Genomic DNA, 27,364 nt, shown 5'->3' with positions numbered 1-27,364 from the left:
GCATTGATATAAATAGCATTCTATTATGAAGTTCTATCCAGTATACTAAGCTACTCATGCAGAAACATAGGCAGTGTGTGCAGCATACATGATGAAGGTGCCATATTCATAATCTTGCCATGTTGAATAGTGAAATGATAACTGCTTTCTTATTAGAGTTTTGAGTACTGTGAAACATGTAATAAGTAGATAATAAATCCCACTTAATACATAATTATTACAGACAAAACACAAAGAGACAACAACACATACAAATATGAGTATATACAGGGACAGTGAAGTAAACAAAAAAGCAGAAGTGGTAGCAGAAAGAGTTCATAACCTAACTGATTGTCTGTATGCAGAGAAACTATTGCTCTGTTTCAAAGTTGCTTCTTACATATGTATGTGTATCACATGATGTGACTGCACCCAAAGGAAAGGAGAGTGAGTATAATGTATACAAATATGAGCATATACAGGGAAGGTAGAGTAATACAAATAAACTATGAGAAAGTGCTGATAACCCTAATGATCATCTTCATGCACAGAAAGGATTGCTCTCTTTCAAGCCTGTGTCTTCCGCTATGTATATGTTTCATATGATGTGACTTGACCCCAAGTCTACAAATATAGTACCTTTTCAATTTTTACTTCCCGACTGTTACTGAAGAAAACTATGTGGCCTAGATATGTCAGTATAGGGAAAAAAGGGAGAGCCAGACATGTGATGTCATCAGTGATGTCATCAATCACATTTGTGATGTCATCTTTGATGTCCTGGGTTTTAGTGTTAGTGCACGGTGGCGCGAGTTATGATTGCTTATCTTACCATAACTGCCGAATTTCAGGGGTTTTTCGGTTTTACTTTCAACCATAACGTCCCTTTAACAAAGTTTTTTTACTGATATATATATATATATGAATAATGACTCTAGAATAATTGAATACAAAGAGTATACCGGGGAGGACACCCGAGATAAAAAGAGTATACCGGGGTAAACACCTGAGATAAAGGGAAAGAATACCAGAATACCGGGGCAGACACCCGAGAAGAGAGGATACGCCTTGTTCCTGCGTTTTAATATAGCGGTCAGAAGAAAAGTGAACTCATAGTCCCACAAAATGGGGAAAGAATAGGCTACTATGATGATTAAAGACGTCGTAAAAGTTCTTTGAACTCCATGTCGGGGTATTGATTAGAAGGCAGAGATATATGTGTCCAGCTGGTGTCTGTCTGGTCTGTTTAACATTTGTCATACATGTTCTGTTGATGTAATATGTACGGAAACTTGTCCCCTTGATGTTCGAAAAATTGCTTAGGAGTTTTACACAATTTTATAGTTCAGAGGGAATCGCACCTAAATTGATATTCTTGAGTAAATTGGTGATATTAAAATTTTGCGGGAAAATATTGGATACGAGCTTGCAGTATTTGGTGCTTGCTCATATTGTTGGGAGTGGTAAAATTGCATGACAGTATTGTTAGAAACAGAATTCAAGCATGGTTATATTACTCCACTAGTCCACTTCTGTAAACAATTGCCTAAACATGCACCCAAGCTTAAGAAATACAGTACAGAGTGGGTTAGAAATACATTACAGAGTGGGTTAAGGGTACCGCCCACAAGTTGTTTATGCCGTGGCCACAGAACGGGTCCTTATCTAAAGCCATTTTACAACATATGGATACTTATTTGCATGCCACATATACAGGAAAAAAAACGAGAGAAACGCCTCGCTGTTCTAGAACTTTGGAAAATGTTTGAACAGTCGAAAGAGGAAGAGCCACCTGCAGATTAAATGCATGCACGGAGGGGGGGGGGTGAGACGCCTACCGTGCCACCAGCCCTGCCTGAGCCAGAAACCGAGGGAAGCAAGTCAGAGGGACTCTACCCGTTGAGAGCTTAAAGGCAGCCACGGGGTATAGCAACCCCACATACGAGTCACCTACGTACAGTAGTGACAACAATAAGGGGAAGGATCAGGGAATTAATTTCACCTCTGTCGTCCCGAGGGAGAGGAAGGATCAGGCACAGATTAGAGCACCTTTCGATAAAGAGAGAGAGGGGACGAAATGGAAAGGGAGTAAAGACAGAATTGATGGAATAGCATTCGCAAAAGATGAATGGATGGGAGGACAGATATTGTTGAAACTCAATGGAAAAGGAAGTGATTATGTGAGACCGAGAGAGAGGTCTGATGAGACACAGAAGGGAGAAGGATAAGGAAATAAGGGACGAGAGAATAAAAAGGAAGGATAGGCTGAGGCGAGAAAAGCTATATCACGAAGAGCAAGGAAAGCAGCTCGATCGAAAATAGAAAGCAGCAAATGAACAGTGCAGACAAAATCAGAAAAGGTTGGAAGAGCAAAGAGTATGTGAAAAAAGGATAAAGAGGCAAAAAGATGAAGAAATTCAAAGGGCAGATGAACGTAGAAATGAAAGGAGAAGGGAAGAAGATGAGGTCAGAGAAGAAGCGAGGAAGCGCAAAGAATTCAATGATGACATTGAACGTAAGCGTAGACAGAGAGCACGCGATGTCGAATATCTGGAGTGGGAAGTTAAAAACCCAATCCTGTTGTAGAATGGGAAAACATAGAAAAATTCTTCCCTGCGTACGATTCAGTACCAGGAACGAGTGGGGCAGATATTGAAGATGACTTCGACACCAGAAGCATCGGGGAGACGATCGACAAAATATATGATGAAATGGGGTTGGAACCAATATCCCAAAGGGAAAGGGAAGACGAGCACTTGGAAACCACTCAGCTGTATGACACTGAGGACGTCACCCGAAGTAGTGGGAGCAGGAGATTGTCCCTGGATAGGCTAGAAATCAGTAAGAACGAAGATGACGCAAGGGGCTGCGTGAATTGGGAACAATCAATGTCCAACTCGGAGAGGAGACAGAGTGCGAGGCAAATGAAGGGAGACAGCGCGAGAAGCGGCTCCCAAGGGAAAAAGGGGTACGATGGTCAGACGTTAGCGAGTCTGCACCGAGGACATCAGAGTCTGCCACACAGTCTGACCGGCATGAAGGAACACCCAATGGTCATAGGGGGGGTGCTGGCACCCGCCTATGCGGACAGGTTGAGGTCATTGCCAGGTAGACGGTGATGTGGGAATATTACCCCCAGCGCTAGAAAGGAGAGCTATGGGGAAAGAGAAGGCAGTCTGCGCGTTCCAATTTCCACTTCCAGAAAAGGAGGAGCGAGACTGCAATATATTCCATGGCCACACATGGATCAAGAGAACTTTAACTTGAAAAACAAGCTTCCAATGTTGACATCGGCAGCTGGGAAGTGGATACATGAGTTAGAAAAGATGACAGGGGGTGTCACGTTAGCTATAGGGGACATTAAAAAGGTCTCCTAATTGCCATACTCGGTGAGAGAGCAGACGATGTGTGGGCGCGGGCTGGGTACCCTGGTGGTACTACAATTAACACTGCCCACGACAGAGCACCATTCAACAATTGCAGAGCAGCAGTATGGAAAGCGCTACAAATGCTTTACCCAGACACTTCCGACATGGGAGCTATAATGACTCGCAAAATGAAGGAGTCAGAAGATCCGCTGATTTATATCCAGAATTTCCAAGACGCGTGGGTGCTCGAAACGCATGAATCTTGGACGAAATCTATCCCTGTGTTTTACCGCATTTTATGCCAGGGGTTAACACAGCCTGTACAAAAACAGCTTAAGAAATTGGTAGGAGTTGAGGCCAAACCTTGGGCTGAAATACAGCTGACTATCGCAGACTACTGTAGATTGTTGCTAGAAAAGAATCGGAAAAAGGAGGCAACTCGAAAAGGTGAGGAAGCAAAACTAGTGCAAAAGAAATTATCCAAGTATGCTCTTGAAGGAGCCATGCTAACTAGCCCAGCTGAACAGAACGCACAACAGGTGGCTATCCCACAGCAAAATAATCAGGCAGCACTGGGTTTTACCCCAGGGGAAGAGGATTTAGAGGAAGGGGGTGGCAGAGTAATCAGGGAGGTTTCCAAGGGAATCAAGGAGGTTTTCAAAATGTGCAGATTGGCAATCCAGATATGTCAAATGGACAAATAGCCCGACCACTGCCAGTGTGTTGGCTGTGTGGAATGACAGGGCATTTGGCACGCTCGTGCAGAAGACAAGGCGCGTGGCAAAATGGCCAAGTATTGGGAGCAGGCACGATGAATCCGCCTGCAATCTTCCAAAATAGCGGTGCACAGAATCACAGTGCAGCAGCAGGGTGCGCAGCAGGGGGATGGTTCAACCCCCGAGCATGGGGAACTTGCCACAAGGGCAATTCCAACAGGCACCACCACAAATGTCTCAGGGCACAAACTCCGGAAGGGGGGGCAACCCTGGGAATGGAAAAAATCCACAAGTGTACAGTGGACCGAACTTATATATGAACTAGGACAGCTCACGGAGAACCCTGATGTGCTCTATCCTATCAGTGACACCAGACCCTAATAGGGAACCTAGGGTGAATGTTACCATAGGGGGTAAAGAATATTCCTTCTTAGTTGACACGGGGGCAACACGCTTGTGCATACGAGAAGGCAAATTTTCCTTGTCCGGCGAGGCTATAGATACTCAGTTTTACAGGAGCTCACAGTCGAGTTCCCTTTACAGACGTACTCCCACTCTCCATAGGAGAATGCAAAATTAATGTACCTTTGTTGTATTCGCGTCAGACCCCAGTAAACCTTTTGGGTCGAGATTACAAAATTGAATATGACCATCTCGTTTACAGAGGAGGGCATAGTATGCTCTACTCCGGGAATCCATTATTCAAACGTGTGCAAAATAATTGGGGCATACTCAGGTCACATAGCCATGAGGGCCGTGCCTCTAGAACCAGAGGTCTTCTCATATGGCATGCGTATGCTTATGGCAGGATTGCCAGGCCTCACGGATAGAACTATGAGAACCCCGGATGAGTTTCTATTCAGACCAAGAATACCTATGCATGAAGAGGAGGGACAAGTATTTCCCTTGATGATACAGTACGAGGGAAGGTAGCATTGATCGAAGGATATGACGATGAAGGCAGACAATGGTGTGCAATCATCGCCATTGAAGAAGGATATCGAGTGGCCGACGTCACCGATGACGATCTGTTTGAAGAACTACCAGACTCAGAAGAGACAAGGGTAGAAGTAAGTCTCATGTTGTGGGTAAAACTGATCAAAAGAGAAGTGCCCCAGAGAATGATGTTGGCACTGATACGTCCAGAATACTCCGATGACGACATGACCCAGGTGCATGTCTCAGTATGAACCACAGGACCATATGACGTAGGCCTCCTGAAGGGGGTGGGAGAAGTAAAAATGTAATTGAAACCAGGAGCAATTTTACCAAGAGCATGACAATATCCCATGTCCAGAGAGGAGGATGAAGGGATTGTGAAGACAATTTCCACCATGATGGACCAGGGCATCTTAGTGACGTCAGAGTCACCATGTAATACGGTGATTTATCCTGTCAAGAAATCAAAGGGTCTTGCCGTTTAATCCAAGATTTAAGAGCGTTAAACGATATTGTTGAAGCCGAGTTCCCTCTAGTCCCTAATCCTTCGACGGGTATATTACATAAAATCGTCGAGGCAAAATATTTCACGGTGATAGACTTGAAAAATACCTTTTTCTCAATCCTGTTGCACCGTGATTCACAAGATCGGATGTCGTTCACATTCAGACAAATGCGTCTGAAAAGCACAAGGTTGCCACAGGGGTACTGCGAGTCCCCGTCCATCTTTAACAGAGTCCTCCAGATGGACCTGAGCAATATTGCAGTAGAAAGTGTTGCCTTGCAGTATGTAGATGACATTCTAGTCTGCAGCACAACAGACGAACAATGCAGGCACGATTCAGTTCAGCTACTGACTATACTGGCTGAGAAAGGCTATAAGGTTGACAAGGAAAAACTGCAATATTGTCAACAGGAGGTGCTGTACATAGGCCAGTTAATTTTGCATGAGGGGAAAAAGGTAACCCTAGAAAGGGCTGAAGCTATCATGAACACAGCAAAGCCACTCACGGTAAAGCAAATGCAGAGCGTTTTTGGGAATGTGCCATCATGTTAGAGCATGGGTCTTCGATTACAGCTCATATACCAACCCCTTGCTCCAGGCCCTGAAGAAGGCCCAGATGACAAAGGAAAAGATTGAGTGGACCGAGGCAATGGAAAAGGGGTTTACAGAACTCAAGAGCAATTTGCACGGCTCTAGTCCTCGGAATTCCTAATAATGCAGAGGAATTCTACCTGTTCTTGCACACGAATGACGTTATGACGGCAGTGCTTGCTCAAAAAACCTTGTTGGGGTACAAGCCCCTGGCATATTACAGTGGGAATCTGGACCCAGTAATGAGAGGCCCATTCCCATGCGAACAAAGCTTAGCTGCCGCAGCGTTCGCCATAGAGAAAGCGACGACCATTGTAATGGGATGTTCCATGACGTTATGCGTCGAGCACTCATTGTTTGCCATCTTAGAGAAACCAAAGGGTACGCTGACAGCTCAAAGAGCTTCTGCCTCTGAGGTGATTATATCTAACCCATCGATCAAAATAGTTCGATGTAAAACAGTGAACCCAGCTACATTCATAGCTGAGCCAGTCACTGAAGGCGAGCCGATACATGAATGTGCAAACTACGAAGAATTTTATGATGAAATCCCAAGGTTAAAAGAAAACGCCCTAGCAGGAGGAGAGATCGTTTTCATTGATGGTTCTTCAATAATCGACCAAGAAGACGGACAAAGATATTCAGGCTTTGCCATGATCAAACACATAGCAAACAGGGGAATGTCGACGTCGTTGCACGAATACCATCTCATTACTCAGCACAGGCTGCAGAGTTATTGGCGTTGATCCTCGCCATTGAGAATCACGCAGACCAGGAAGTAATGGTGTACAGGGACTCCACCTATGTGACATCGACAGTGCACGCAGGCCTAGCGCGCTGGAAAAGGAGGGGCTACCTCCGAGCGGACGACACGCCAGTGCAGCAAGCAGCCTTATTGGACAGGCTGATTAAGGCACTACAGCTCCCAGTGGGCATAGCAGTCGTGAAATGCGCCGCCCATACTCACGGGACAGATTGTGTCGTGCGGAAATCACAAAGCAGACACGGAAGCCAAGCGTATGGCATCCAAAAGTGAGACGATCATGGAAGTAGAAGTGGCGTGCACGCATGAACGAATGATGGTGGCACGAACCACACCGAAGCCTATAGTAACATGGAGCAGACATAACTGATGGAGGTACAAGGGGAGGCACCACAAGATGAAAAGCATCTTTGGAAACGTTGAGGGTGTTCTTTAAACCCCTCGGACGGATTATGGCAGCAAGACAAAGACAGCACTGGTAAACCAGTCATACCTATAGCCCTATTAAAAATAGCACTGGAACAATTGCATTACCCCTTACACATGTCAAAAGAGAATCTAGCAGCAACGCTCGCAGAAGACTGGTTCATACCGAATTTAGCAGAGCATGTTGCATTCTTTATGATGAACTGCATAATCTGCCAGCAATTCACCGCTGGGCCCACATTAAAAGTAGTGAGAGGAGTCCTCCCCCGACCAAATGGCCCTTTTCAGCACTTACACATTTGGATCATGTCGACGTAGTCGATATTTAACGGGTACAGGTACTTAATTGTAGTGGTGTGTCCATTCTCTAGATGGATAGAAGTAGGTCCCTGTAAACACCCAGACTCAACCTGTGCGCCCAAATTCCTGGTGAGGGAAGTGTTTCCTAGATGGGGGGTGTGTGAAGTGATGAGGCCAGACAACGGGGCTCATTTTGTTAGCTCAGTCTTTGAACAGATCAGCTTGTTCCTTGGTATAAAGCACAAGTTCTCGTTGGCGTATCATCCGGAAGGTAATGGTGTTTGTGAGAGGCTCAACGGCCTGTTAAAGGAAAGGATAGCCAAGTTGAAGCTTACTCTAAAGAGGGGATGATTGCACTGCCTTCCACTGGCTTTGCATGCTCTCTGGAACCAACCAGGCTACGACCATCACCTTACGCCGCACAAGATAGTCACGGGAAGGAGAATGAATACCTCTCTCACCCCACGAGATACAGCTAGATGTGATGCCCGGCCAACCAAAGAGGTACTGGGAACCGAATTGTCACAATACTTGAACTGTATGACATCCAGCCTTACTGTAATTTCAGACCCGCTGCTGCGGTGACGAAAAGCGTGCAGCACAGCACAAAGCATTACAGAAGACTCTGCAACAGACCCAGCACAAGGTCTTTGCATACCACTCGTGTTCCCTGGAGACGCATCAAGAATCATACGAAGAAAAGGTGGGATGAGCCGTGATTCAATGGTCCTTTCATCGTAGAAGACTGTACTCCATCAGCAGTCAAATTGTAGGGCAGGAGAGCATGGATTTTTCTCAATGACATTAAGCCCTTTATCGGAGAAAGCCCCCAAGCTGCACCCCACCGCGAAGAAACTACAGACAATGGGGAAGAACCTCGGCACGTGCAGACGAGATCCATGACGAGTAAGAAGGACGCATGAGCAGAAAAGCCAAGACAAAGAACCCGTTTGCAAGTTGTGGCTTAAACTGGACAGTTCCTATAAGCTAAAAGGGGATAAGGTCATAACGGACACTCTATGCATCTCAGTTGTAGGGTGAAGAAGACATTGCGCATCTAAGCCACAACACGTTTAATGACTCGGACTTAGCAGGACATCGCCTTGCAGCATCAATGGTGTCAATCTAGCAGAAATATCACAAGGGATGTGTTATCCTGTTTTCAATTAGTGCTGGAGACATGTCTGTCACTTGTAGGGAGAGTCACCAGTATCACAGACTTTATTCAAGAACCTGCCAACAAGAAAGTAATCTGGCAACTGTTAACTGTCATTGCAGAAGCCTACATTCGGTTACCTGAATACAGTGATAAGGACACAAATGCTTGCACCACAGGCAATTATAGATGAACTCGTCAATACACTCTTCTTCCGCATCATACTAGAGTGCCCAGCTATTGTCGGAAGAACCACTGACACGCTTACATTCACCAGAGATCCAACAAACACTGAACATTTGAACCAGCTGTGGGTCAAGCTGAACTACCTAGTAGCACTCCACGCAGCAGGAAAGTGCAGGGACTGGTCAGTCAAGGAAAGGCCTGTGATCCAGAAACCAGCAAGCAGGACAAATGCCCCCGTCACCCGGGGACAGCCGATAGGCACACAATGTCCGGTTTCGCCTAGTCACTGACTTTCCAGAAATGGTGGGGAGACCTGCCGAGGTTGATGTCATCGCCTTCATCAGAGATCCAGCTAATGTTGCGCATATGGGAACGCTCCTCCATGGTATCATGCTCCAAGTGGAGCTGTCCAACTTTCAAAGAGAGTATCTGAGGAGATTCCAGTGAAACCTTCAGCCGTGGGACAGATCGTGGGAGCAGAGACGAGAACTTCACTGTTTTATTTCATCTTATTACTTTACTTTGATTTTGATTGAGTGCTAGGTTTCTATTTCTTTGCATTGAACAGGTTCTAGCATGTCCTCAGGACTATAGCAAATTCAGGGGGTGGTCTGGGATCTCACCTATTCTGAATATGCACAATGAATGTGACTCGCCAAAGGTGTTAGTCAAATCTTTTTCCATAGTCTAGTAAGGGAACTGTATCCCATATCCAGAGACAATCGTCACCCACAAGAGGGGGGACACTCGCGAAGCACCAGACACTAACTTTCGAGAACCAACAATGGAGTGAGCGGAAAGAATAGAACATTGATATTTTTCTATGATCGAAATGGAGGCCGAGGACGGTAACCTGGTCATCCCACCAGCAGAGGGGGCACCCCCGCTTCCCTGGAAGGAAATGCTGCCACCTGTCTTACCACACAATCATATGTATATTCATGGTGATTATCATTGTCTTTTTGTCATTAACCATCAGAACTGCAATCTTTATTGGTGCACAAAGCGGTCCAATTGCAGTGCACCCACCTGATAATGTACGCATGAGTCCCCACACAAGCGCCTAGACCCTATATAGTTATTCCAGTCTCGAGAAAATTTGATGGTATGGTAAATGAACTAAAATTGAATGTAATTAGCAGTGATACAGACACACCTGAGTTAACGAATGAAGAGAAAAGCTGGAGACAGGGTCAGATCTGAACGAATGAAAACATAGCACGGACCACTAAACACACCAAATGCACACGAACTAGGGCAAGTGTCAATGGCTGCAGAACCCCAAGCAAAGGCAGCAGAGAGCACAAGACTGCCTGCTGAACAATCAGCCTCAGAAAACAATGAGAGAGACCGAAAGAAAGTAAGTGGAAAGCTGACTAATGCAGACATAACAAAAACCCTCGAGAAGACAGAAGCGGCTACGAGAGAATTCACTGCAAGAACACAAATGTTGATAGATCATTTATTCCCGTTCATAGCTAGAAGGAAGAAACTCCATTAGGCACTAAAAAATAAACCTGCAGAGACTGCATCGACAAACACACTGTTAGTGAGAATTCTCTTATAAGGCTAATTTCCCAAACCTAGTGAGTCCCCCAGCAGCTTTGCTGGATTTTTGGGGTTTGTTTTTTTCTCCGGCTAAGAGTGAGACTCTTTTACTCCCACTCTTAGGCATGATTTTAGTTATGTCTCTGACTATTTGTGTGCTTATGGGCTATGGGGTTTTTACTCCATAGGGCATCATCTATTTTTTGTGTATGTGTTACGCAGCACCCTCAGTGCAGTAACACAGGGGTGTCATAGTGACCCCCAAACATAGACTCCATACCCTGGGACTGACTACTGTCTCCCAGGGCATGTAAAGTCACCATTGACTTTACTAGTCCTAAATTGTGAACAGAACCAGTACAAACCATCATATTGTGGAAGTAGTGGAAGGGGTTTATTATATTGCCCCTGGGTCTGTTTTCAAGGGGGCTCTGTCTAGTCCCCCCCTTGTCGAGTTTCTGGCTGGTGGCAGTGGTTACCACGCAAAATATTCCAGCGGAATATTTCATATGTGATTTTCTCATTGATTTTAAACGCACCACTTTTTGGTGCAATGTTAAAGATACCGCCGGTTTATTTATTTAATATTAAATCCACGGTTGGTCTTTTTGCCAGAACCCTTTTTTAAAATGGCGTTCGTGCCCGTCTCTGTAACTCTGACCAAGGCCGAGCCCTTTGTTCCACTTTTTGGCGGGCTTCTCCACAGAAGCCCTCCAAAGGGTGCCACTCTGTCTGGGTTCCACAGGATGCGTGGGGAGGGGAATTGGCACCCTGGACTGCGTTGCCTTAGCAACTCAAGTCGCACTCTATTCTGATTGGCCCAGTGGTGAGCCACCCGGCATGTGTGCGTGACAGCTAGGCTGTTGAATGGGGGTTTTTCTGCATAAAAGCAGGGCTTTTGGGACTGGAACTTCAGAAGTCGGCACAGGACCTAAGAAATCCAAAGAGGGAATCAGCTGAGCCATCTGCAATGACGACACGACTGGTGGAGCCCTGCTGCAACAACCTCACCACTTTCCCGACGACAAGAGGAGATCTTCTGCTGGAAGAGTCTCCTCCCTCTGAGCTGGTGGGATCAACCAGTTCGCCCCTTCGCCTTCCAAAGAGGTCTCTTGGTCGACTCGCCTGTGCCAAGCAACCCGGCGATAGGATAGCCAAGCTTCATCACATTGACCGCGAATAAAAGGAACGCACCTTTTACTGACAAACTCCACGGCTGGTCTCTTCCCTGGGCAGTGCAACAACTACAAGGTTCCTCCTCGAAGAGATCTTCTCTTCCCCTGGTCGAATCCACGACTTGCATCCACTGCCAGGAACAACGGTCGCCGCTGGAGCTTCCTCTCTCTTTAAGGTACTGTGTTCCACCTGGCCTCCCTTTCTTCAGATTGCTAAAGGTGACCCTCAAGTCCTTGGCTTTCCAACTGGGTTGGCTCCAGACCTAACTTTACTTCTCGAATCACCCCATCCTATTTTGAACACTCTGCAAAGACTTTTAGTGCATTTTAAACTGTGTGATCCTGGGCACATTTCGCTTTGCTCCATTTAAAGTGGGCCTGGCCTATGAACTTTGTCTCTACAGTGTATACTGTCTTCACTGACTTCCTTTGGACTTAAAGTGTTGGGAACTGTTTTATTTTTATGCTCTGCCTTTTACCCCCCCCTTTAACCTAATTATTGGAGTGCCATCTAGGTTACACGCACACCTCTGTTTTGACAAAAAGTGGTGTTTTAACTTAGACTTGTCTAGTAATTGCTAGGGGAGGTGTAAACACTTTTCTGATTGTGTTTTGAACTTCATTGACTTATTGTGCTAGTGTGTTTTCTAAAGTGTCTGTTAAATAATTATATACTTTTGGTACAAAGCTCTGGTCAGTGTTTGCTTGTTCCACTGTGTTTTTAGCCCTATTGTGCATACTCTATATACTGCCTTACTCTTCTTGAGAGAAGTCTGACTGCTCAGCCACAGCTACCACGTAAATCTGGGTGGTGCAGACTGCTACCAATTGGGTTTACTGCTTACTCCTGTAGTCTTAATCTTTTTGCAGTGGTCCCCAAGGGAACTGCACAGGATTCTGCCTAACGCACACAAATTCCAACCCAAGGGACAAGCATCAGACCTAATACACAGCTATATGCAAGACCTGTGTCAGGCTGGGTAACATGGGCACTTACACGCAGAAAAGAAAAAATGCATGAGGTCCAGGAAGAAGCAGACAGAATCGTGGCGACTCGAATGGCACAGATGAAAAAGCCTGAACCATGGATTGATATGCCCGAGAGCCCTGCAACACAGAAGAATCATAGATGCGGTAAGAGATGTAGTTCTAGCTAACTACAGGAAGTCATTAAGAATCAAGAGAAGCCCACATGAAGATAACAATGAATTGAACGATTATCTGGACAGCACAGCGCATCTGGGGAACATTTGGTACAAGCACATAAAAGAAGTTGGAAGACAAAATTCAGAAGGAGAATGCTTCGTGTGCGCACTCCTAACATACAGCAGGGGAAAATCCAAGATCTTCGTGGCTGTTGAAATTGATGTCCCGACAGCACACTGTTTGGCACACGTAGCAATGTGCAACACCAGAGGACAGTTTATGGGGAAAGATGCCTCACTGATATGGGCAACTGAAACAGCATATCCCGATGAAGATGATTATGTCCAGGACATAAAGACAAGAAACAGAGCTCATACCAGGAATCACATGATCAGGTATGAAAAGCCAGAAGTGAAAAGTGCAGGAACAAGATGGGAAATTAACCCGAGACTGAACGTCCAAGGAAAAACTCCAGAAGAAGCCCAAATTTTGAAGAATAGAGGCCAAATGCAGATTTGGGGAACAGTGCTTTCACCAAACGGATGGGAAGAAGGAGTAGTGATATGCCGAGCATGGATGGTCCTTGGAGCCTGCAAAAAAGCAGTAGAAAACTCACAAAAACTGTGCAAATCTCTATGGCCAAAGTTGGTAAAGTTACTAACCTGGATCGAAGATAGAGGGGGACCATTGCAGATAGTGCCACTAGAAAGCACAAAATTGTGCTTCAGGAACAATGGCACAAGGAAGATGGGAGAGAATCAGAACTGCGGACGTATCTTTGACGCTCCAGGTATGACTCACGGAACCGCAGTAATTATGGATCATTACTGGGCATGTGGATCCAAAAACCTACATAAGGCTGCCGAGAAATTGGGGAGGCATATGTCCAATACGGAATGTCCACGTTCCTGCACTAGTGATCCCGAAGAGTGACCTGAACCTTGAAAGCTTTCCAAAAGCAGATGCCCACCTGAGGAAAAGCAGATCTGCAGAACTGGTATCCCGAATGAAGAGAGAAAACTACTTTTCTGCCAAATAGGAAGAGGCATTCCATGCAATCCCGTATGAAGACAGGCTCTTCAGCCTCACCTCATCAGTGTTCACAACGATCCTCATGCCATGGATCCAAGTTGTAGTAAATACTAAATGGTTGCAGATAACCAGATGGAAGGATTCAATACTATTAAGGAAGAACTAAGAGCAATCCGACTGATGACCCTCCAGAACAGATATGTACTTGACATTATCACAGCGATGGATGGAGGTGTTTGCACAAAAATTGGAGAATCGTGTTGCACATTTATACCTTTGCATGACGAAGAAAACTGAACCTTAACAGATGCCATAAGTATGCTGACAAACCTACAGAACCAGATGATCAATGAAACTGACGAAGTTGATGATGACAACTGGTTTGGAACACTATTTTCATGGGTCCCACAATGGATGGCAGACAAATTCAAGTTTCTGAGAGCCCTGCTATTTATAATACTACTAGGATTTTGCGTTATCAAGATAATCGTCACACAATGCCAGAAAAGTGCAAAGAAAGCCATTGGGATGAAGATCATGATTAACGTCAAACCAGGATGTAAGCCGAGAGACCTAACAGATGAAGAACTAAGAGACTTCATGAAGGCCAGCAAATTTGCACCAGAAGGAACAAAATTTGTGTATCCCAGAAGACGTAGACATTATGAAGGAAAATTGATCTATTGTAGCCCAAATGGTCAGTGTCAGTTTATGACCTGGAACAAAGACGAACATGTAAAAAAAGCAGGAAGCCTGAAAGGAGTGATAAAAATATGGACTCCAAAGAAACACGTTTAAACCATCATGTACAAACCCAGAAGACGAAGAATTGGATGCTGAAGATCTAAGTAAGAGTAACCTAAAGGAGGAAGAAGTGATCGATAAACCGACCAGAGGGGTGTGTGTAGAGGAGGTCCTAAATATGGCCTGCACTCCAGCCACCCGTTTTTGAGATGCCAGAAGCATACTCACCAAGATATGTGACGTATAAGGAGCAAATAAACCAACAGAGAGCCACAGTAGGGCTATGTCCAGTGCCCAACAGGACTTGTATACCTATTGAAGCACCAATAACCAGACAACCATGGGCCGCACGATACCCATTGAGACAACCGTACCAGCAGCTGACGTGAAATGAAGACTACTTACAAACTGTCCCGGAAGAGACCCAAAGGGCTCTCATTGGAGGCAAATTCTGACGTCACAATGGTCCGGACAGACTCGCAGAAGAAAGAAACGACAACCAAAAGGTGATAAAGACAAAATGTTTGCGAATAAGGATGTAATGCACATAAACGAAGAATAAATGCTGAACTATGTAGAAACGTAACCATTTAAACAGAATGGAAGTATGTAAGTGGCTAAATGCCTGCAAATAGGCTTGGAATGCAAGAAGCTAAGGAAACGATACTGCTTGCAATGTTTAGTAGGAGGATAGAGCGGCAAGCGCCAACTACATATCTACCTCAAGCAGCACACTATACAAGTGCGACTCCATTTTACACAAGCAGAAGTAAGCCTAGGATGATAGAGGATGGAAAGGTCAGGATTCATAAGTTAGCTCAAACTCAGACAGAAGAGCGGAATCGAAACTCAGCAAGAAGCAGCTCATGGCTAGGAAATTGAGGTCAACCCAAGGAAGGGAGGAGAGCAGCAACTCCGAAGAATCGAAACGTAAGAGCATGGAAGCCTGCCCCATGAAGGTCGAGATAAGGAGGCCCAGGCACGTGGCGAGGCTGAACAAAAGGATCTAACACACAAATAGAAGGAAATTTAATCCGATCCATGGTGAACTGACACGTGACCAGCCTGGCGCGGAGAGGTGCCCATATCTGATGTCATCCAAACCCAGAGGATGCCATAACTTTTCCGGATAAGAAGTTACAGTCCGAGGCCACTCTCAGCCAACTAATTGACATATAGGCCTGAAGGTAGTGATTGATGGAAGGGAGGCAGGGTGAATCTTGTGCCATCCCGCACCTGGGCGTCCATTCTGCATGCTGCTAATTAAAGTGGAGATTTACGTCTAGGCGTGTAACCGACCCAATCACGATGGACCAAATAATCTAGGGTCCTATAGCAAGTAGAACCAATAAGACGTCGTACTTTTAGTGACGTCTATCACGAGAGATGTAGAGGGATGGGCATAGATTATCCAATCCCCACACTCTGTTACCATTAACAGATATAATACCTATACTTAAGTTACTTTTCCCGACCAAGAAGATTTCATGTCAAACTTATGAGTTTTACACATCAATGATGACGAGAATTTGCTATAAAAGTTGCTGTTTGCATGAAGAATTTGGAAGTTGAAGCGAGACAGGCGATCGCAGCTCTGATGATTTCCATTTGTTTCCCTGTTTTTTTTACTTGTCATTAAACAGACTTCCCTTTGCCAAACCATTGACTTGTCCTTATTGATTTGTGTTGGAGTAAGAGAATCCTGCACCCCATCCTCCTCAAGGTGCAGCTATCTCGTTTTAAGGTGCCAGAGGGCGAGCTCTGAATCTCATGGGCCCGTTCAGAGGTCACTCAGCCCTCCAGTACAGAGTATATATGACCCCAATTAGACTCCATTCCATCAAGCGGCAGTTATCTCATCAGTGTCCCAGATGTAGTGGGTGAGGGGGGAACTCAGCTGGATTTTGGCATATGGTGTTAAAATGTGTTTATGGGGGCAAATCCGTGGGGGGTAGAGATAGGACTAAGAAACAAATGGTACAGCTGATGTTGATTCTGGCTAAGAGGCGGATAGGAATCATGTGGAAATGGGCCAAGGGGCCCAGAGTTATCGCATTTGATAAAAGACATCTAAATGGTGGGGATTGGCTGAAGCCGAAATTCTGCACAAACATGGGGAGAAAAGGGAAGATAGAGGGAACATTGATTGGGGGTAAATGTTAAACGAGTTGATGTCGTCACTGGATATGAAAGCACCATGAAAACAATGCACCGAAGGTGAAGCTGGGTAGAGGACTGCAATGCCCGGGAGAGGTGGAGGTGGGGGCTTATGTGAGGTGGGATTGGGTCTTATGGAATTGAGGAAAAGATATTAGGTGGATTTAAACGATTTGATGCGTCGATAAAGCTGTGGAACTACTGTTCATTCTTATTACATGGTACCATAAAAATCAAAACTAATTTGAAAAACAAAATAAATGATATCCAACTCCAACAAGAGTGTTCCAATTAATTTACAGGAGATCTCTAAAACGTGCAGGGTGCTATATTTACCGTCTGGAAGATATGCCTTCATAGGTTCGGGGGTATGCCCATAAATCTATGCTTCAGGACTGGGCTGCATGTGAACTGTAAAACCAATTCAGTTACTTTGAAATGTTTTCCTTGCCCTGCTTCCTTTATTATTCATTTAAAAGAAATTTAAAACACACATCTTACCTTAGGGTAATGGAGCATCAAAGAGAATTGACAGGTACTCTAAAGATGCACAAAAAAACGAAGGCTGTGAAACCAGAGACTGACCATAACATTTAGCAACTCAACAGAAGACAATGCGCACCCTGTGACTTACCATTACCAACATATAACCCCTCCTGCTGCAGTCCAGAAAGTAGAACCTAACCTCTTCCCTTGCTATGTAGTCACATTAGTCTGTACACCGAGATCTTCAGGCAGTTGAAGCTACAAGAGGTTATGGGTAGCAACAGGGAAGGGGTGTGTGCTTCTGGTAGGTACTAACCTCCAAGTCTTTTTAAACTCCTATGCATACAGGAAAATCAGAGGTATATTCTATTCAGATTCCAGGCCCTGCACCTTTACAAAAGGTGGGAGTCGCGGGCGAGTGACTGGTGAGGTGAATTACACGTAGCATTTATATCACGTCTCGTTTCTTACATAACCTGGTGGAGAGTTGAGGCATACAAATCTGTCAGGACTTACCCCCAGAGTTTCAGGCACTCTCTTCCCAACTCCATCGCTCTGGAAATCAATGAACAGAAAAGGTTGGTTAGAGCTGCTGTCCCGCAAATAATGCTAGGTGTACCAACCCCATTCCCCTTACCCACACAATCTCTGAACTCCAAGGAAATCTGGGCTGTGCCCAAAAAATAAGTCAAGAGAAAGAGCATGGAGAGTAGAGTGTGGAATTTAGAATTGGCATAGCAGGTGACCGCAAGACTAAGATGAACTGGGGAGGTTCTCAAACCCAGGAATGGCAGTAAATGCTGTAGTTTCAGAATCGTCAGAGCCATGTGTAGATCCACAAGATGGGTAGTGAGAGCCAAATGTCAGAACAAGGTGCATTGTTAAAACGGTGTGAGAATTTCATTACTCGAAGAATTAGGTGGTGTAGTTGGTAAGGTTTGAGGTGTGCCGCTTTTGGGTACCAGTATTGAATATTGGAGGACGCAAAAATTCTGTAATAAGGTGCTTTGGCAGAACTATAAGCATGTAACAAACATGTTAGGGTCAAGTCAGGAATAAGGTAATAAGGCAACCCTGTGTGGGTCCATCCACTGTGTTGTCAGGATCGGGGGCGATTATCAAAGCCGAGCAGGTGTCCCATTATTGGGTTAAAGGCGGTGCTGAAGGTTAGATGCAATGGAAGTAATGTGTTGGTTTTTTATCCCATTCTGATAATAGATGTGCGTGCAGGTCATATTGGAGTGAATTAGCAGAGTTGTGCAGTAGCAACGGGAGTATAAAAGTAAATATTAAAGTGCACTATGTGAGGAATCCGAGTGCATTATCACTTTATTCTCCCCAATTTACTCTGCTCAGGTGGCCAAGGAAGGGCCATCCCTTTTGGAGCCTGAACCTGGGGGTGGAGATCCAAGGGAGGATCACCTGCATGGAAGGTGATTGGGGAGAGGATGCCCACAGATGAAACGCGGTATTCCCAGTTTCCATTCCACAACGAACCATCAGTCCATGAAGCTTTTATAGGATACTGTCAAGCTAAGCCTCAGATAAATCATCCATAGAGAGAGACAGGGAAAAGGACAATAATGAGAACACCTCTTCATATGGGTAAATTGGACCCACATTCCCCTCATTCGACTGATTCAAGAAATTGGCAAAATACATCTTTCCTGTCCCCTACTAAAATAAGTTGTCACTCTTCACCACTGACATATACCCCAACTGTATCCTGTTCAGGCTCCTTTAAGACTGGGACGAGGAAGAGGAGACGGAACAAGTTACTTACCTGTAACTGTTATTTTCCAGCATGGGTCTGGAATGGCTTCACATGCTCATCAATATTCCCTGTCAGGCTGGGAATCCTCGGTAAAGAAAAATCTGTTTCAGTTTCTTTCTGAACTGTCTTTCTACTAATAACCAATCACTGGTCTCTGGGTCATACTGCCCCTAGTCAATGACTGCCCTCTACCTAAGCCCCTCCCCCTGGCAGCCATCTTCAGATTTGGTAGCACATAAAGTGGCAGTAGGACCCAGAGAAGAGCCGCAGAGGTGTCGGAGGGAGGGTTCGCATGTGAATCCATGCCATACCCATGCTGGAGAACAACAGTTATAGGTAAGTAACTTGTTCCTTCTCCAGCATGGGGTCTGGCATGGATTCACATGCTCATGAATACAAGAATACACAACAGTACACACATGCACATCCACGGGAGGTGGCAAGGCTCAACATTAAGCATTTCAACAACTCAACATTAAGCATCTCTTACCTCCTCACCAGGCTCACCTTCAAGCGAACAGGTAGCGCAGCACTGCCTGGCCGACTCTGGACTCCTCCCTGGAATCCCGTTCGATGCAGTAGAATCTTGTAAAGGTGTGTGTCGAGCTCTACGTAGCAGCCCTGCAGATGTCCAGCAGGGGCACGCCGGACAGGAACGCGGTAGTAGCAGTGATCACTCTAGTTGAATGGGCTCTCGGACAGCCGGGCAACGGTCGGTTTGCCAACCGGTGACAGTGCATGATGCAGCCGAAGAGCCATCTGGAAATGGAAGCCTTGGAGAGGGCCTTCCCTTGGTTCACAGCACCAAAGTTCACAAACAGCTGTGATGTCTTCCGAAAACTCTTCGTGCGGACCACATAGAACTTCAGCGCTCTAGCTACATCCAGAGAGTGCAAAGTCCTCTCAGCCGGCGACAAAGGTGACAGGAAGAAAACAGGTAACACCAAGGGCTTGTTGAGGTGGAAGTCCGACGGCACCTTGGCCATGAAGGGGGGGTGTGTCCTCAGCACTACCCTCATCTCGTGGAATGTCAGGTATGGAGGTTTGCAGGAGAGGGCCTGGATCTCTCCCACTCGTCGTGCAGAGGTGATGGCCACAAGAAACGCGGTCTTCCACGAAAGGAACTTCAGCGGTGCTGAATGCAAAGGCTCGAATGGAGGGCCCGTGAACCTGGTCAGCACCACATTGAGCTCCCACACCGGGCCGGAGCCTTCACCGGCGGGAACGAGCGGAATAGTCCTTTAATGAACTCCTTCACTAGGCGGTGCCACCACAGCAACGACCCCCCCGGAGTTCTGGTGTAGCGGGAGATCGCCGCCAGATGAATTTAGATGGATGGATGGATGCATGCACCAGCCCCGCCCAGGCCAGCGACAGCAAGTACAGCAGCACTTGAGGGGCTGTAATCAGTAGGGGGGTTGATCTTCTGTACACGGCACCAGACGGAGAACCTCTTCCATTTATGTCCATAGCACTTAAGAGTCGAGGAAGCCTTGGCAAGTACCTCCTTGCAGTCCGCCGGGATATCATAGCCTCCAAAATGTAGTGCTGCAGGAGCCAGGCCTGCAGGTTCAGCGACCCTGGGTCGTGGTGCAGGATCGCACCTCCTTCCCTGGCGAGAAGATCTGCGTCCGTCGGAAGCTTGACTGGAGGGGATGCTGACATGGTCAGAAGGTCCGGGTACCATATCTGTCTCAGCCACGCTGGTGCGACGAGGATCATCCTGCACCAGGACCGTGTGAGTTAACCGATGAGTTGCAGAAGCAACGGCAACAGTGGGAACGCATAGAAGAACAGGCCGTCCCAGGGGAAGGAGAATGCATTGCCCATGCTCCCCGGCTGGGGAAAACTGCTGGCGAACCTCCAGCACTTGGTGTTCGTCGTGGTCGCAAACAGATCTATCTGGGGATTGCCCCATGGTCGGAATAGGAGATCCACTTGATCCTGCTGGAGCTCCCACTCGGGAGCGCCGCTCCTTGCTTAGTGAGTCGGTGACGGTGCTCTTTACTCCTGCCAGGTGTAAGGGTACCAGGAACATCCCTTGGGCGACGGCCCAGTGCCACAGGTCCTGCGCTTCCTTGGATAGAGCTGGGGATTTGGTGCCCCCCAGCTTCCAGATGTAGAACATCGTGGTGGTGGTGTCAGTGAAGACCCCTACCACTTTGCCCTTGAGGGACGGGAGAGAGGACCTGAGGGCCCAGAACACAGCCTGGAGCTCCAGGACCTTGATGTGTAGAGACCTCTCCTCCAGGAGCCAAAGGCCTCTTGCGTGGAGATTGCGTGTGCGCCCCCATCCCTCCAGGGAGGTGTCCGTCGTCACCGTTCCCTGATGCGCTGAGGTCTGGAAGTCCATGCCCGCCGCGAGATGCACGTGGGTGCCCCACCACCGGATCGCCTGCCAGAAGGTCTCGTTGAGGGAGATCTTGTACCCAACGGGCGTCGAGGAACTCCTGCAGCGGCAGCATCCGCAACCTGCACAGTCGCTCGAGGCAGACGCAAGACATCATGCCGACCAGGGACTTGATGGACCTCACCCTGGCAACCTCTGTGGTCAACAGCCGTTGTACCTTGCCCAGGATGGCCTTCATCCTCTCCTCAGACGGTGACACCAGCCGTGCCACCGTGTTGAGTTTGGCTCCCAGGAACAGGGCATCCTGCAATGGCACCAAGCAGGACTTCGCAAATCGAGAAGAACAAGTTACTCTCTTACATGGTAACTTTCTTTCGATGGGATGGTCCGACGACGTATTCCAAATCTATGACAGTAATCACCACACCTGTGGTGCTTCGGAAAATCTTTCGGCGTCTGCGTCCTGCGTCGATGACGTTGATATGCTGCCCTCGAGGGCCTCGAGCCGACATCACCGGATGTTATAAGTAGGACGCACGACGCCCGTAGCCTCAGTTGTAGTTTTTTCCCAGAACGCGTGGCACCAATCTTCTGCCAGTATGACCACAGAAAGCCTTGGGGAAACGTAATCTGCAATTGCATAAGAAATTCGGCAGCGGGGCTGGTAGGGAGGGAGCGATATGGAATATGTCGTCGGACCATCCCATTGAAAGAACGTTACCAGGTAAGAGAGTAACTTGTTCTTCGAGGGGATTGGGTCCTCCGACGTATTCCATATCTATGACAGACTCCCAAAGCAGTACCAACGTATGGAGCAGGGAAAAAATGTATAATATAGAAATTTAGAATGCCCAATCAAATTGCAGATTAAAGGACCGCCTTGCCAAAGGTCAGATCCTGCCCATGGATAGAATCTAGGGAGTAGTGTCGTACAAAAGTATGGACCGAAGCCCAAGTGGCTTCTTCACAGATGTTATGAATAGGAACACCTCTCTGCAGGGCAGTAGAGGCAGCAATACCCCTAGTAGAATGGGCCCGTAAGCCTACCGGAGGGTCCTTACCCGCCAAGCGGTAACACTCAGAAATTGCCAAGATAATCCATCCAGAGAAAGTCTGCTTATTAACAGCTTGTGCCAAACGCTTTCCAGCGTAACCAATAAAGAGCTGATCATCGACCCGACCCGGACATGCTAGAAATCTAGAAGCTTAAAGCCCTCCTAGGAGCCAACCTAAGGAGCCTCTCCTCTTCCTTACCAGGATGTGGTGGAGGATAAAATGCCGGAAATACAACCTTTTGGCTTAAATTAAATTCTGACACCACCTTTGGAAGAAAGGAGGGACGAACTCTAAGGACAACCCTGCCCTTATGAAAAACAGTGAAGGGTGGCTTAACTGAAAGTGCCTGCAACTCACTCACTCTGCGAATGGAAGTGACGGCAACTGAAAACACAGTTTTAAGGGTTAACACCCTCAAAGAACAAGAATGTAAAGGCTCAAACGGAACACCCATAAGGAATTTCAGAACAAGGTTCAAATCCCAATCAGGCACCTGGAAAGGTGACGGCGGAAACACATTATTAAGTCCTTTGAGAAACTGAGAAATTAACAGAATTTTGAAATAAGAACACTCAGACGAGCGCTTAAATATAGACAGCGCCGCCAGGTAACCTTTATCAGTACCCCACTTGCAGGCCCCTGTGGACCAACTAAAACAAAAAAGGCAGAACTACAGGAATGTCACATGAAAAAGGATCCACATTGTTAACCCTGCACCAGTCGCAGAACTTTCTCCAACGGCAACGGTACAGGAACTTTGTTGCAGGCCGTCTGGCCGAAAGCAACACCTCCATCACATCTTCAGGGAGGGCCCAATCCTTATACCTCAACCTTTCAGAAGCCAAGCGTGAAGGTTGAGGGATCTGACCTCTGGATGGAGAACCTGACCCCCCTCCCGTGAGAGCAGGTCGTCTCGGTAGGGAAGACGACGTGGAGGGCAGATGGACAAGTCGAGAAGGTCTGGGTACCACGTCCTCCGAGCCCAAGCCGGAGCAATGAGGATCATCCAGGAACCGAACCTCCGTAACCTCCGCAGCACTTGCGTGATGACAGGGACTGGAGGAAACGCACACAGCAGTGGGAAGGACCACTCCACCACGAACGCGTCTCCTAAGGCTCCTTTTGGAAGAAATTCCTGTGAGCAGAACCTTTTGCACTGCCGGTTGACACTGGAGGCGAAGAGATCCACCTGAGGGGTACCCCAAAGGGCGAAGATCTCCAGGAGAATCTCCTGAGCCAGCTCCCACTCGTGAGAGATTGCGCTCTGCCTGCTCAGAGCGTCCGCCATCTCGTTTTTGTCTCTGGCCAGATGAACTGCTTAGATTGAAACTTCCTGCTGGATGTCCCAGAACCAGAGCTGCATCGCCTCCCTGCACAGAGGAAGTGACCCTGCCCCCCCCCCCTTTTGTTGACGTAGTGCATGGCCACTGTGTTGTCCGTCAGAATCAGGACATTCTTTTCCCGCACAGTCGGCATAAAAGCCTTTAGGGCAAGCCTGACGGCCCTCAGCTCCAACAGATTGATATGGAGTCTGGACTCCGACGGAGACCAACGACCGCTGACTGTCAACTCGTTGGCATGAGCTCCCCATCCCGTGAGGGATGCATCTGTCACGATCGTCACCTCCGGCCAGAGTAGCCAAAACAGAGCCCCCTTAATCAGATTGCCTTCAAAGGCCCACCATTGAAGGTCCTGGCCGACCAAGGGCAGCACCTGAACGGGGTCCGACATCCTGCCGGAGGACTGCGACCACTGCAGCTTGAGGGCCCACTGCAGAGATCTCATCCACAACCTGGCCTCCGGCACCAGAAGAATGCAGGATGCCATGAGGCCTGAGCAACCTCAAGAACTCGAACGCCGGGAGACTCTGGGCATGTTGAAACTTGTGCACCATCTGCCGAATGTGATGAGCCCTCACCTGGGGAGAGAAACACTGCCCCAGGGATGTGTTGAGCACTGCTCTGATGTACTGGAGCCGCTGGGTTGGCGTCAAGTGGGACTTCTTTAAGTTAAGGGAGAAGCCCAGCTTGTGAAGGGAGTGGCAGGTGACGGACAGATTATGCAGGACTTGCTCGGGAGAGCGTGCCCTGATCAACCAATCGTCCAGGTAGGGGTAGACGTGAATCCCCCCTTTCCTGAGATACGCTGCCACCACCACCATGAGCTCGGTTAAGACCCTCAGGGCAGAGGTCAATCCGAACGGCAGGACATGAAACTGAAAGTGCAAGTCGCCAACCGCAAACCTCAAGTACTTCTTGTGCTTTGGATGGATCGGCACATGAAAATAAGCGTCCTTGAGGTCGAGAGAAACCAACCCGTCCTGAAGTTGAAGCGCCTAGAGGATTTGAGAAAGAGTAACCATCTTGAACTTGTCCTTCATGAGGAGCTTGTTCAAACCGCGCAAGTCCATGATGGGTCTCAATCCCCCGTCTTTCTTCGAAATCAAAAAATAAGGGGAATACCATCCCTTGTTATTCTCCGCTACAGGCACCAGTTCTATGGCACCTTTCTCCAGCAGGGATTGAATTTCCTGCGCAAGGAGCGGATCCGGACTCTTCAAAAGAGAGATTCCCTGGTGGATTGTCGTGAGGCCTCTGCCAGAAAGGAAGACAGTAGCCGTGGGCAAGGATCTCCAGAACCCACACATCTGAAGTAATGGCACGCCAATCTACAAGATGCTGTGCCAGCCTTCCCCCAACCGGCGAACCATGGGACATGGCCTCATGACTGAGCTGAAGCGGCTGCGGCAGTGCCTGAGGGCAAAGAGGCAACTGCCCAAGCAGCCTTGGCACCACGAATACCCTGTTTTCCTCCTCTGGCACTCCTACGGTGGCCCCTTTGACTTGCAGCTCCTCTCAATTTACTAAAGGATGAGCAATACCAAACAGAATATCCCCTCCATTGCTGTCCCCTAGGACAAAAAGGCAGAGGTTGGCAAACTGCAGTGCTCAACGACTTCGCTGCAGCTTTGGAGGTCTGCAACATCTCAAGGCTCTAGTCAGCCTTGCTGCCAAAAAGATGTTCATCATCAAAGGGCATGTGGAGGAGCCGGGCCTGCACATCAGGAGCAAACCCCGACTTCCGCAACCACACAAATCTGCGTATAACCGTGCTCACCGCCATGGACCGGCTGACAATCTGCCATGTCCAGACCCGACTGAACGGACTCACACATAGCATCCTTGCCATCCTGTACGATAGCAAGAAATCCATCCTGTTCCTCCCCTTCGGGAATATTTTCAGCCACCAATGAAATACAGTTCCACAGAGTGTGCGTGAAACGCGACAAGGCACACACGGAGTTGGCTGCCTGTAAAGCCAAACCCCCTGAAGAAAACACTTTCTTCGCCCAGCCATCAAAACGCTTGTCGTCCCTATCTGGAGGGATGGTAGGGTACAACGCCTGCTTTGCTGGGGCCTTGGCCGCCTGCACCACCAAACTCTCCGGAGTGGGGTGCTTGGTCAAGTAGCAGGGGTCACTACTGGCTGGACGGTATTTTCACAGCAAAGACTTGCTCACTGCCGGGAGACTCTCCGGAGCAGTCCAAGCTGCAGCCACCCTTCTTTGCAAAGCCATATGGAAAGGCAGTACCGGGTCAGTTGGAGGACCTTGGTCGAGGATGTCCGTCAGGTCATCCTGCAGAAAATCCACAGGTGGCACAGACCACCCCAAGTAATCTGTGACCCTTAACATAAGGCGCCGGTACGAGGACTCGGCATGGGTGCCAGGCTCAGGCCGACAGAACTCCACCTCCGGAGAGGTGTCCAGACCACTGGCGTCATGCAGTGACTGACGCAGGTCTTCAATCTGGCTGTGACCAGACAAAATCTCGTCCGGCAGCTCCTCAGGCACCAAACCTTCCTCAGATCTCTCATCCCCCTCAGAAATAAAATCCAGAGGTCGTAAAGAGGGCACAGAAAAAGGGACAAAGACATTCTTAGCCTTGGCCAGAACCTTTCTGGGGGGTTCCACCATGCCATGGGGAACCTCCGACAAAGCAGCCTCGAAAGACGTGGACGGAATCGGCGTTGATGTCGAGCGAGGCGCCGACAACTTCGCTGGCATCGACACACGCCTCAAGGGCGGAGCCCCAAGCGTGTCCTTCGACAGCCTGGGCGCCGACGACTTCCTCAGAGGCAGAGCCTCGAGAGAGTCCCTCAACGACCTTGGCGCCGCAGGTGTCGATGCCTTCTTCGAAGACTTCACAGGCTCACACTGTCTCGAGGGCATCGAGGACCGGGACCTGGAAGGGGCATGTCTAGAGCGACCATCCTTAGCCGACCGGGACCTCGAAGGCGTCCGGTGCTCACGACGACCACTCGAGCCCGAAGGCGTATGAGCGGTGTCTCTAGCACGGTCATGGCCGGCGTCCTTTGATGGCGCGGACGGACCAGAGCCCTGCGATTGAAAAAACGCCATCATCTTCTTTCGGAAGGAATCCCATTCCTCAGGAGTGGAATGCTTGTTGGGACAAGCAACCCGCCGACGGGCGGAGTCCTCGGATGAGGATGGGGAAGGTGACATGTGACGGCGCTTCCGTGAGTGCCTCGAACAGGCAGAGGAATGACGAGACCGACTCCTGGACCGGGACCCCCTCGGACTCACGACGACGATGATGATGCAGAGAGTCGTCCCTCGAATCGTCCGTCGAAAGTCCAGTGGATCGCGATTTCCGGGGCTTGGCCACCTTACCCACCGACAGCTTCTTCTTATGCTCCCGCAAGGCCTTCGATGTAAGCGACTGGCAGTCGACACAGTCATCCGTATCATGGTCCTCCCCGAGGCACCAGAGGCAAGCGCTGTGCGTGAACGACATCTTGGACCCGCATCTTGGACCCGCACACCCGACACTTCTTAAAACCCGACCACGGGGTGGAAGAAGCCAAAGACGACATTTCACAAACTAACCGATTCGAAGAACCGAAATAACAGGATTCAGTAGAACCGAGGCACGCTGAGAACTCCG

General features: G+C 48.0%; 1 protein-coding gene across 2 annotated transcripts in view; it reads right to left on the bottom strand.

Annotated features, from left to right (window-relative positions):
• Positions 1 to 27,364, bottom strand: part of METTL3 (methyltransferase 3, N6-adenosine-methyltransferase complex catalytic subunit) — a 643,525-nt gene that overhangs the window by 228,125 nt on the left and 388,036 nt on the right. The window contains exon 7 of one of the 2 annotated variants that reach the window (XM_069633887.1): positions 17,734 to 17,772. The exons of the other annotated variant lie outside the window; for it this stretch is intronic. Coding sequence (XP_069489988.1) covers positions 17,734 to 17,772 — 39 coding nt within the window. The remainder of the gene's footprint in view (positions 1 to 17,733; positions 17,773 to 27,364) is intronic. 2 annotated transcript variants of the gene reach the window in all.

Source organism: Ambystoma mexicanum, chromosome 13 (assembly GCF_040938575.1).
Source record: "Ambystoma mexicanum isolate Mex_15411 chromosome 13, UKY_AmexF1_1, whole genome shotgun sequence".
NCBI classification, from domain to species: domain Eukaryota; kingdom Metazoa; phylum Chordata; class Amphibia; order Caudata; family Ambystomatidae; genus Ambystoma; species Ambystoma mexicanum.
This window is presented reverse-complemented; position numbering and strand designations above follow the sequence as displayed.